Source organism: Rhipicephalus microplus, chromosome X (assembly GCF_043290135.1).
Source record: "Rhipicephalus microplus isolate Deutch F79 chromosome X, USDA_Rmic, whole genome shotgun sequence".
Lineage (NCBI taxonomy): Eukaryota > Metazoa > Arthropoda > Arachnida > Ixodida > Ixodidae > Rhipicephalus > Rhipicephalus microplus.
In genome coordinates this window covers 439,254,439-439,266,870 of record NC_134710.1, presented here as the reverse complement: position 1 = coordinate 439,266,870, position 12,432 = coordinate 439,254,439, and the positions used below count along the sequence as shown (strand labels likewise).

Below are 12,432 nucleotides of genomic sequence, written 5' to 3'. Positions count from 1 at the left end.
ATGACACAGTTTTCTGCACAAGATCCCTTTCACTGCAGCACAATTTGAGGATTATATGTCATTGTAAGACTTTTACTTGCCGGTAAAGTACTACACAGTGTAGCATTGTCACTTGCATCAAATGTGAGTCACAAAGAACAGGTTGATTACAAAGCCGTCGTCTGCAAAACTAGCAGCAAGAGTTCTGCGGCTTGCTATATGTGAATTCAGCTGTCACTTTGAAGCGTGTCGTAGTAATGCTGATCAGAATCGATTTAACCTATGAACAAGTGCTCAGTGAGTGCCAGAAAACGATGAAGAGAAAGAGGGATGAACAAAAACAGTTGCTGAGAAATGGAATAATGTTAGTAAAAATCAAAATGAATAACATCATGACACCAACGCTAAGCACATACCTAACGTACTCAGGCCGTAATAAAAAAGCTTAGTTTAGAAAAAGGTTTCCCGTTAAAAACATTGTGCCTATAAACAGCATCGTGAAGTGTACTAAGTGTCGCAAGAGGCTAGTCTATCGCATCGACAACCGCAATAATGCGTGATGCAGTTTTTGTATTTTCTGAACTCCCTGAAAAAGACTTATAGGTGGATTTACGAAGTCAAATTGTGCGCACAAGTATTGTGCCAACAAGCAAATCTCAAAAGTTCTCCGGATGAGTCATAGCAGCGTTTAGGAAATGTGGCAGTCGCGCAGTGTTTGAGTGGTGTGCATCATTACGAGCCATTCAGTCTTGTAAGGCTACGTGCTGATCGCAGGCGCGTTTTGCTTTATTTCGGCACGATCAGTTTTGTGTGTTTTGTCACTTGTACGAAAGACGAATATTGATACTCGCAGTCGGCCAACAAGCTTGGAGACGCTGTATTCGAAGAGGCCTAATGGGTATTAGTAACACAAAAGTATGTGTGTAAAAGCTTATGGTTGCTTGGATTGTGAATATGGTTGGAAAAAAAGAGCTACATTAAAGGTAGATAATGTTAAGAGTGGCGCGATGTATGGCCAACATTTTTCTTATGTCGTTAGGTTGAACTTTATTATTCGAATTCAATGTCCAACTTATATTGATTACGTATGCGCCATTGGCCACTATTACCACCAGATAGGTCCACAGGAGCACTTCATCTTCACACTATTGGGAATGAAGTAAACGAGCCATTTCAGTTTCATATTAGCTCCTATTTAGGCATATTGTTTGGTCCGAGAAGTTGTCTGGTCAGTTAGCTTAAACGCACAATAGCCACGCTTTGTCAAAAGTACTGTCGCTATATACAACTTTGACCAATACGGAACAGGCAATACTGTAACAAACCAGAAAGTAATAGAGATGTGCGGGATTATTGTTAAAATCACGAGCAAGTCCAGCCCTGTAGATTGTCACTGCGACGCAACCGAATTGGAACGCATTAAGTCCTATAAGCAAGGAGTCAAGAAGAAAATGTTGCCGTAATTTGAAACGGCATTGAAAACGTGACCGAAAGCAAACGATTTTCAAGTATAAGCAGGGCTTTGCCTGGCTAGTGCCCCATTGACAATCAACTGCCATTTCAGTTTGAGGGACAGTATGAGTTAATTCACCGTTGATATGAATTTTGTGCGATGATGTGGCTGCTTAACCTGGAATTAGTCGCGTATCCAAGGGAGCGGGTCCGCTGCAGGCCCTCATCGTAGCAGACGACAGAAGTTAGTCCACGAAAGCTTGGTGAACAGGCACGGCTTGTCATTGCTTGGGGAGCAAGCATTCATACGTCAGGTTATCTTATGGCATTACTAAAAAGACATCACTGATTTCTCTATTCACGAATTCTGCTCGAGCTCGCCTTGTCAACTCCCTCGAATGTAGGAAAAGTTTTTGCTTTGCATTTAAAGTACACGCAATAGTTTTCTATGAGTTCTCCAAGTACGTGCCACTGCTCGGAACTGCGGGAAAAGACAGGTGACGTAAACAGTTTGTGTGTGCCATTTTAGCAAACGCTTCTCGCTTGAGTTCCTGCAGCGTTCCACTGAATGTGTTGCGCATGCCACTGCTATTTCGGTGTGTCCAAGTCGTGTAATAACCAATGGCAGTGTCTCTCAGTGTATGACGAAACTCGTTGATTCTGTGAAGTGGGGATAGATGCTTGTGTGCCGACGTTAACTAGTAATCGAAGATCCTGCAATGTGCGTTTGATTGCTGGTAACTGCTCGCTTCCTTCGCTTACGAGTCTCTCGGCGTCCATGGGCGCGACTAATATGCAACAGCGCGCAGAATTTATCGCGCACACCCCAGGTTTTACCTCAACATTTAGAGCTGCACTCTTTAAAAGCCACGTGTGTAAGCATCCATTACAACAGAGCGAAATATAACAAATACGTTCAGGTGAAAATGCGTGTGATCATGGGAGTCAGTGTATGCGTCCCGCAAATTTTCTGTGACAACGCCAATATTTGATTTATTCGTGGAATAGCTCGATCTACATCATACTGTTCGCAAGTCGTGAGCTTCTAACCCACGTCACCAGTAACGTCAAGTTTCACGCTAACATAAATCCAAATGCAAACCCAAATTTTATTTTCGCATTGCCCATAGCCTCTGTTGTAAAGCCAACAATATCTGCCTGTAATGTCAGGCCAGAAGTATTGACGTATATAGGATTATCGAAGAGACAAATCAGCACAAATATTTCCACTTTGCACACTTATTGCGAGGTTTGTTTAAGGTTGCACAGCTGATTATCACGACAATGCTCACCATCACCTTGCTGAGGCTTAGGAACCTAATTAGGTTTCTTGTTAGAGCACCGTGATTTTAAAGAATGTCCCGATTACTTCGCATTGCACCTTGTGCTCATCCTCAAACCTATCTAACAAAAAAATTTCATTTTAGGAAGCTTATTCAATGGAAGGAAGGCTCTAAAGCCTTACCACAAAGAGCAACGCATGTACAGTGGGTCATGGCTTCTCAGCAAAATTTGCTTTTCAAGTGTTACACACCTGTTTAAAAATTCTACAAGATCAAAAGCGAAACAAGTAATCGCTTATTAGTACATACCACGAAAAAAAGAGCGGTGCGTAAACTCGCATTTCCCTTGCCGTGTGTCGGAGCACGAGGATTCCATGATAGCACCTTCAGCAGATTGATTTTGGGACTGGGCTGGGCTGACATAGAAGCAAACGTCTTCCGCTGAAACCATGGGCAGGACTATTGGTACCAGCAACTCAGACCTGCAGGGCGACAATTTACGATAACATACTTAGTATATTTTATAAATAAAATGCACAAATAAGACGTAGGCCTTTCAAAATGTTAATCAAGAAATGACATTTATCGTGTCTTATCCTGTTTCTGATGCCTGCCATGTTGATTATGCTATGTCGTTCAATTATACTAAAAAAATAAAACTGTATACACAGAAGTAGGATTTTTTAGAATACATTGCACTGGAGACACATCTTTTAGTCAAAAATATTGGTAACAGAAGTGCAGAACTGCTGATACCCACATAAATATTGATGCATGGTAGCTTTTAACAACATCATATTACTTCAATAACACAAATGAGGCAGAAAATTGCTTTCACATCCACGCTTTACAACGAAAAGCAACGTAATTAGAGTGAAGATGTTTCACATTCACACCCTCTCAGAAGAGCTTTCCTGAAATCTCCTCAAAGCAGAAGCCCGTACAGTTTACTCTAAGAGACGAAATGCAGTCCTCGGCAAGTCAATCAGCACCCACGCCTTACAGGCCCAAAGATCATCTCTTCTGAGTGCTCTGATTCATATAAATATAAAAATGTGGAATCAGCTATTTAGAAGCTCTGACAAAGTAACCTCATTCTGCCAAGCAATTTTTTTTCAAAAAAAAAACTATTGCGTCCAAAGTAGCATTATTTCATGCTTTTTTTTTGACGAAGAATACTAATGGCTTACATTACCTGATGCAATCCGGGACAAACTTTCATGCTGAAAATGGTTCTAGTTTTTGTTGGAAAAATATATATTTAACTCGATCTAAAGTAAAGTACTAATAAATACATGGGAACCCGACATTTGGAATTGAATTTGTTCCTCTTTCACAGGAACAGTGGCGAGGTTGCGACGTTGTCTTGAAGGCACTTGCGGGGTGGTTATTTACCCCCCAATTTGCCGCGGAGCGTAGTCCGTGTACATACAACGAGGGAACAGTTTCGAGAGAATGGTAGATGTTTTGGGCCGTTCGCGGTATGTGCCATGACTCGAGTAGTAGCCATCTCTTGCAGTTAGGCTTCCTTTCCCGGATGGTCGTTTCTTGGAAAGTCACAGATTTGCTGCAAAAGCGACGCGATGAACGCAATAGAAACAAATTCGAAGGTCACACGCAGAATGGGAAGCAGATGAAACCGCACCCTGCGGTTCTCACGAACAAATGATGCACGAAACGTATACACAGGTAGAGATGAACGCGAATAAGCGTCTCAGCTGGGTCTACGCTGCGTCTGAAAAGCACGTCTTTTTTGCAAACGGAGACTCTGCTACGACTGCAGAGATGCGCCCGGTGCGCCCGGTAACTACAACAGAATCGTTCCAATTAAAACCCAAGATAAGATACCAAGACGTACGATGGTCCCCACCACGAGATAAGCGCACGCGCTAACGTCCAGCCTGCTCCCTCTCCGTGAGGCAAAGTACGCGCGGGAGATGAGAGCGCACGCCGCCACGTCCTCACGATGTGGCGATGCACGCTCATTGCGCCAACTTCTTGGTAGTGATGTAAACACGATAGTACCTCCCCCCCCCCCAAGATTCCAGTCACCAGTGGTAAGGGGTAGATATGAATAGCTTCCGATTTGAACATTTGATTTGAGGAGGTGCTCCTTCGTGGCTTAGTGGTTAACGCCTCACGCGCAAAATTTAGAGGTCCCGTGGTCGGCACCAAGCACCGAAGTCTTCTTTTATTTATTTTTTCTTGCATTTTCATTTATATAGCTACGTATACATATACGGTGACTGACGGCAACCACGATGCCGACGCCAGCGGCAATATACAGGTGATAGTGTCAACATAATTTATGTTGCAATGAAGTTTATGTGGTGGTCAAACGTCTCACAAACGCTGGCGCTCGGTGACGGTGCTGCGCATTTCGTTCAGCTTTGGGACGTCTTTGGGAGTCATTCCGGTAGGTTTTTTTTTGTTTCGCTCATATATGCAGCAGGGCACTCGGTGCACCAGATTTTGTAAACGACACTCTTCATTTTCTCATTCTTCCAGCCACAAGGCCTTCTTTGTGATCATGTGACTCCAGAGAGCCAAGAACATATGCTTCATCGTACAAAGTGCAGAAAAAAAGAGGCGCGTGTATTTGCGCGCCTCAAAAAGACGGGCCCCTGCGAAATTTCATACGATTAATCACTCGCAACGAAGAGCAATACAGACTACGAAGATCCCAATCAGCAATGAATGGCAGCACTCCAAACCGCGTACCAGCGCCACACGTTCAAAGAATTAGAGAGATGTTGTCCCGTAACTTCAAAAAAGAATGGGTGTGCATCGGGCACGCCCCTTCATGCACGCTGACAATCCCCTCCACCACCAGAAAGACCAGCCAAAAATTAACAGGAGCCCTGCTGTCGTTTACAAAATGCCACGCGCCGAGTGTTCTTCTTTGTACATTGCCGAGAGAAAAACCTACCGGAACGTTTAGGGCAACACGCCAACGACGTCTGTAAGCTGAACGAAAAGTGCAGCGCCGTCGCTCAGCATTTCGAGACGTTTGAGCATCAGATATACTTAAAAAAAACAACCATCTCAGACAGCGAGACTAACTGGGAGAACACAGAACAGAACAGAAGATTTTATTGTGTTAAATGAAGAAGAATACATGTGCATGATATACAGAAAGAGGTCCCATAGTCAGAGACTGCAAGGGGACCTCTTGTACAATGTAGAATTGATAATGATTGTGATGTACATAGCAGGGAGACAGAGCTACAGTAAAATGCAATTGAAACAAATAAAGTAAGAATATACCCTTGTAATATCACAGAAACAAAAAGTAAGAATAACGTGCTAACTTCAATGACAAATGATTACAGAACACAACTCACAATGAACAGGAATCAAACAGGCTAGTTAGTTGACATGATATGATTTTTTAACTTCGATTTAATTTCCTTCAGGGATCGACATACTTTAATGTCGAAAGGCAGACTATTCCAAAAAGAAATTCCGGAAAAATGAATGGTTTGTTTGCCATAATTGGTGCGAACTTTTGGCAGTAGAAAGTTATTGTTAAGGGCAAACCTAGTGACATTGTTATTTGAGAGAATGGTAGTGAAATGTGGAAGTTGGTTATTTATAGTTCTATACATGTAAATACCAAGGTTATATTTAACTAGCTCAGATACAGTTAATATATTGTTTTCGTGAAGTAGTGACTTAGCGTTAGAGAGATATGGGCTTGATGTGAGAATTCTTATCGCTTGGTTTTGAATTGTCTGAACTGAAGTAAGATGAGTGGTGTATGTGTTGCCCCATGAAGTAATACAGTAAGAAATGTGCGAAATGTGCGAAATAAGAGAAGGTTACTACGCAAGACGTGGCACATCGAGCGAACGGCCCAAAAGATGAAGCGTTCTTTTTTAACCCTTCCCTTGCTCTATACGCGCGGACTATGCTCCGCAGCAAAATAGGGGTCCATTAAACGCCCCACTAGTGCCTTCAAGAAACCGTCACAACGTCTATACTGTCCCTCCTGAGGTAGAAACCAAGGCAGTTCTGAAACGACGGGTTTTTACGTATTTTCACGGACTTTGCATTGGTTGGAGTAAAAATAGTTTTCCTAGTTTATCCATGCAACCAGACAGACATCTCTGGAATGATTACGTTCTTGTTTTTGTTGATTCTAGATGCACATTACTACTACTCTGAAAATCCTGATTGCCATACTTGTCCTAAAAATAGTGCTCGTGAATGTAATATTTATGTGATGCGCATACCCACAGCTGTAAATAACAGGAAGACCTCCTATACTATAATGGTTCTCACGTAGATATAATGTTATTGTGGTCACCTATGTAAGTTTATGGAACTTCTTGTGCGTTTCTGCCTTCTTCTGACATAAATTACACTAACTTTAAGTCAGCAAAGGCTAGTAGAAATGCGCAATAAACCGGTATTGATTGTATAGTATGCGTGCACTCGCATGAACTTGGGAAAGGACTCCCTGCAGTTTGGTGGCATCAATTAACCTGAATAGTTGATCATCAATCAGAACACTTCAAATTTTTATTGCGTTAGAAAGTATGACGATATGAAATGACTCTTTTCATTGGGAGATGGGTAAAGAATTACAATTTTTATATTACACGTACGCATCCTCAAACTGTTTTGTAACCTTGCCTTCAAAAAAATCAAAGACCTATTTGTTGGTTCTTTTACAATTACTTTTTTGTTTTTCCTCTTAAACAGTGGTATTCAATGTTTGTAAATATTCGGTACGAATGATTTCAACACCTACACTTGTAATGCTTCAAGAACGTCAGGTTGCCCGGTGCTGTCAGACTGAAGATGACCATGCTTTTTGACAATGCCAGTCCAATCTGAAAAAAGAATCACTTTGTTCATTCTGAAAAACTGGGCTTGCTGAAATTTTTTGAATACTCTGAGAAAAGTGAAATACAAGAGACAGAAAAAGGTCGCTGATTCAAGCTTCGCCAAGAAGTGCAACATTTTCTCAGATACGACTTGCTCAAAATATAATTTATAGGTAAGACGGTGTGCAGTTCACTGGCAAATTTCAGTGCGTGGGTGGCTTCACGATAATATAAAAAACGCAGATTTACGACTGTACTCCGGGTCATATTTCTAATGTTTAATATTCTGCGGCGTGTTGCTGCAAGTGTGAGATAGATAAATGGAGGGGTGGGTCATACACGAGAAATTACAGTAATGAATGAGTTGATGGATGAAATAGAATGAGTGGATGATACTTCTATTTAAAAACAGATAATGACTGTTCTTTTCTTTTTATAGTCCGCTGTTAGAGATGATGCAGGAGAAGAGTAACGAGATTAATTGGTGATGAGCAGCTTCATGCCATACTCTTTTACACCTTCCGAAACAGGCCGCTTTGACTATCGTATAATAAGCAGCCTTCTAATTTTGAATTCTTGGGTGGCCTGGATGGAGGAAGTGTGTTATAAGTATCTTTATTTGCACTTAACGGTGCAAAAATTTAAATGATGAAGGAGATGTTATACGTAGCAATTGTGATATGGATGTGAAGGAAGTAGGTGAACAAATAACTTGTCAAAAAGACGACTTGATCGAGCCCAGGATGAGTTGTTCGTTGATTGATGGTGTGCTCCCGCCAGTGGTGAGTTATCTCTTTGTTCACTTTAGTTTCTCCCCATTTTCATCATAAATATATAAATAGCATTCTTTACACATTTCTTGGCTTTGTTGCGTGTTAGTTCGAAATAATGTTGGGTCTAGAAATTGAAAACAAAGTTTTAAAAGTTTCTTTCTTTTGTTTTGCTTGAATTCATTTGTACAAATTTCCCTCTGGAAGGTAGAGTGCACAATTTACAAAGACTAGAGCTAATTTTCTTTTTCTTACAATCTCTTCAGTGGAACATAACTTCGAATACTACCAAATATGAGGACATAAGCTCCCACTACATGCTCTATTTTTGGTAGCAGGGGCACAATCGGCAGTGTTGTTAACAACCATTGTACAACTTTTTTGCTTTTTTCAATGAAAATCAATTTGTTCAGAACAACTTGTTTACTACATCATAAATAAGTCCAGTTGACCCATGCATAGAATAACACCACCTGCGCGACAAGCTAACGCAGGCCCTGTCGCACATTGGAGGCCATCAATGCTCATTCTTTCACTAACTGCTTATTTATTCTGAGGCATAAAGAAGTAGTGAATGACGAACAAGCACGTTTCATCATGTCGAGTGCGAAGCACAAGCAAGTCTGAACGTGAAGCTATCTTGGTACTAACTGCGAAATCAGCTCTGAATGGAAAATGTACGTGGGCAATATTTGCCGTTTGGAAGCAAAAGTTCTTCAGTTTACGCATACAAATTTCACAACATCAACTATTTCATACCTGGACCATTGTTTTTTTAGCCTTTCAAGGCTGAATGTCACAGTGAAGATTCGTTCAAGATTGGCTTTTCAAGAATGTTTCGGCATTAAAATGTTTCTCAAAAAGCCCGAGCGTACATCAAATCTAATGAAAACTTGGCATTACCTTGTGCAAGGATGGTTCCACTCTTCCTGTCACCTGCTCCGGGTTGGTCACAAAATAATAATACTTTTTTGTTGATGCCCTTATAAAAGCAGTACGATCCTTATATCAGTAGGATATATATATACATATATAGGCATGGTGGTTGAGTGGCCGTAGCGTTGCATATAGTCCAGTAGATCCTCCGTGAGCGGTCACAACGTGGTTTATTTCGACGTTTCGGCCTAGAGTCTGGCCTTCATCAGGATTAAAGATACAGTTTGTTGGTGCTCAGCTTTATACAATCTGAAATCGGAGGTCAAGGAAAGAGAAAAAAGAGACATTAAAGAAAAAAAGGAAACAAAGAAAAAAAGAAAAAGGAAAGAAAAAGAAGAAAAAAGAGAAGAAGAAGAAGGAAGGAAGCAAACTAGAGGGAAAAGAAAGGCAAGGAGGTTAACCAGCTTATAGGCAGCCGGTTTGCTACCCTGCGCATGGGAGAGGGATGGGGGAGATGAAAGAGAGCAGAGAGGGAAGATAGAAACAGCACATTCGGCAGCACATGCGTGCACACTCAGTCATAGTCCAGTCTTGTCTTTCGCGGTGTGTAACATTGCTGTTACAGTCGCTTGTTCAAGTCGGTGTCGCGTAAGAATTTCAATCTTTCGCCTTTTACTAAAGATTGCCGTGGGGGAGGACACTCTAATGAGCCTATAGGCCAATTTTTGGGAGGCCTTGCCCGTTTGAAATTCCTACGCGAGAAGAAGAAGAGAAAAATAATATACGGTTGACGCCCCTCGGGTGCCCCCCTCCACTTCTCCCTTTGTCTCTCTCCCCCCTCTCCCTTTCACCTTTCTGATGTCAGCGGTCTGTGTATGTTTCCGTTCACTAACGCATTCCTCCCGATCAGGGGCGTCCCGTGCACAGCCGGGAGGCCCCTGTGCACAGCCGGGAGGCCCCCACAACACGCGTAATCCAGAAGCGGGCAAGGAATTCGCATTGCACCCGCTTGCACAGCCTACCGCAATACGGAGCACCCTTTTTTTTACGACGAAATGATGACAGGGCGTGGAGTTGTTAAAGGCTTAGAACTTCCTAAAATGCCCGCTTACCAGCCTCCGCCACAATACGCGGCACCCCTCCTTCTACGACGAATTGTTTACGGGACCCCGAGTAGTTAAAGGCTTAGGACTTCCTGAAAAGCTCTTTTTTGCCCCACACCGAACCGCCAGTGCCAGGAGGGGCCGTCTGATCGGGAGGAATGCGTTAGTGAACGGAAACATACACAGACCGCTGACATCAGAAAGGTGAAGGGGAGAGGGGGGAGAGAGATGAAGGGTGAAGTGGAGGGGGGCACCCGAGGGGCGTCAACCGTATATTATTTTTCTTTTCTTCTTCTCTTTTTTCTTTTTTCTCCTTTTTCTTTTTTTCTTTTTTCCTTTTTTTCTCTAATGTCTTTTTTCCTCTTTCCTTGCCCTCCGATTTGAGATTGTATAAAGCTGAGCACCAACAAACTGTATCTTTAATCCTGATGAAGGCCAGACTCTAGGCCGAAACGTCCAAATAAACCACGTTGTGACCGCTCACGGAGGATCTACTGGACTATATATATATATATATATATATATATATATATATATATATATATATATATATTCGAAGTAATAATTCAATGGGCCAGGGGCCAGTTAGTCTTCGTGAAGGTATGGGATATGGCAGAACGGGAGTGTTGTCAACAAGGATAAGTATATTTATTTCCCAACAGTTTCGAGAGGGGTCCTCCCTTCCGAAGGGGATGAGTTATACTCATCTCCTGATGAAGGGAGGACCCCTTCCGAAGGGGATTTTTTAAAGTTATTGGCCGTTGTGTGTTTTTCAAAGCATGCTGCTGGGATATATTCCGAAGTAGGCAAAATAGGTAAGACAGGACAACCAAAGGAAGATACAGCTAGTGCATCTGCATGCTCATTAAGAGCTAAACCTCTATGGCCTGGTACCCTAACTAGTCGGACGAGTCGCACATGTGTAGGAATGAGCGAGTAGAAAGTTTCTAAGGTACGCAAAAAATTCGGTGAGCTTAAGGCAGTACAGACCGAGAGACAGTCTGTTAGAACAATCCCCGCTGATAGATCTTGCGGCACTTTACGCAATGCAAGGACTCTTGCCAGTAGTTCAGATTGGTAAATAGGTGTGAAGTCGGATAATAGAATTGAGAAAGCCCAATCTAGAGAGGATAATACGATTTCACGCCAGCCTTCTCTTCATAAACCAAAGCGTCAGTCGCTATCACAATGGATGTTTCTAGATTTGCCAAATGATGTTTCAAAATGCCGTTTGTATGCTGATATGGTAAATTTTTTGCATTCTTGGGATATATATCGTCCAAGTCTATCCTATTTGCATCTACAGTGTTGAGCACAAGTGTTTCCCAAAGGTTGCCCCGCCGCGGTGGTCTAGTGGCTAGGGTACTCGGCTGCTGACCCGCAGGGCGCGGGTTCGAACCCCGGCTGTGGCGGCTGCATTTCCGATGGAGGCGGAAATGGTGTAGGCCCGTGTGCTCAGATTTGGGTGCACGTTAATGAACCCCAGGTGGTCTAAATTTCTGGAGCCCTCCACTACGGCGTCTCATAATCATATAGTGGTTTTGGGACATTAAACCCCACATATCAATCAATGTTTCCCAAAGGTTTACTCTTAAGGGCTCCAAACGTTTCGGAGTAAATATTACTTGAGGACACTTTAATTTAGGCCATTGGTGGTTGAAGAATGAGGTCTGCTGGTTAATGGACACATACTGTGCCCTCCGGTGAGGTGATCCCAGGCGAACGATCACCACTCGTGCCAACTTCGTTCTCCTCTTCTTGCACGCGTCCCCTCAGTATCGTAACAATATGTTGCTCATAAAGGCCAAACACAATAACCACAAAAATGCATGTGACAGTGATAACTGACGCGACGTGGATTGTCTTCACGTGAACAGTCGCTTGCGCAGGGAAACCTCATTCACCCAACGGCTTCGGCGACCTGAACTGGACTGTTCCTAGCAAGAGGCTCTCTACTCATATGTTCATACCTAAGGGCTCATTTTTCTGTGTTTTGACACAATATTATTCAGATCTAACAGACAATATTGCCAAGGAATGTATAGGGGAAGGTATAAGACCCAATTATAACGTAAATGAGAAGAAAGAAAAGTGGTTGAAAAGATAATTTGCCGTGAGCAGGAATCGAATCTGCGAC

The 12,432-nt window shown here is 42.5% G+C and overlaps 1 protein-coding gene and 1 non-coding gene across 6 annotated transcripts in view; one reads left to right on the top strand and one right to left on the bottom strand.

The window, feature by feature from the left end:
- Positions 1-12,432, bottom strand: part of LOC119160896 (uncharacterized) — a 493,888-nt gene that overhangs the window by 206,400 nt on the left and 275,056 nt on the right. For all 5 annotated transcript variants that reach the window (XM_037413166.2, XM_037413167.2, XM_075880528.1 and 2 more), the window contains 2 exons: positions 7,471-7,552; positions 3,024-3,196 (listed from right to left, as the gene is read on the bottom strand). In XM_037413166.2, the coding sequence (XP_037269063.1) occupies positions 3,024-3,196; positions 7,471-7,552 (255 nt within the window). The remainder of the gene's footprint in view (positions 1-3,023; positions 3,197-7,470; positions 7,553-12,432) is intronic.
- LOC119162432 (U5 spliceosomal RNA) lies at positions 9,809-9,933 on the top strand. The gene has a single exon (XR_005108607.1). It is a non-coding gene; the product is annotated as a U5 spliceosomal RNA (small nuclear RNA).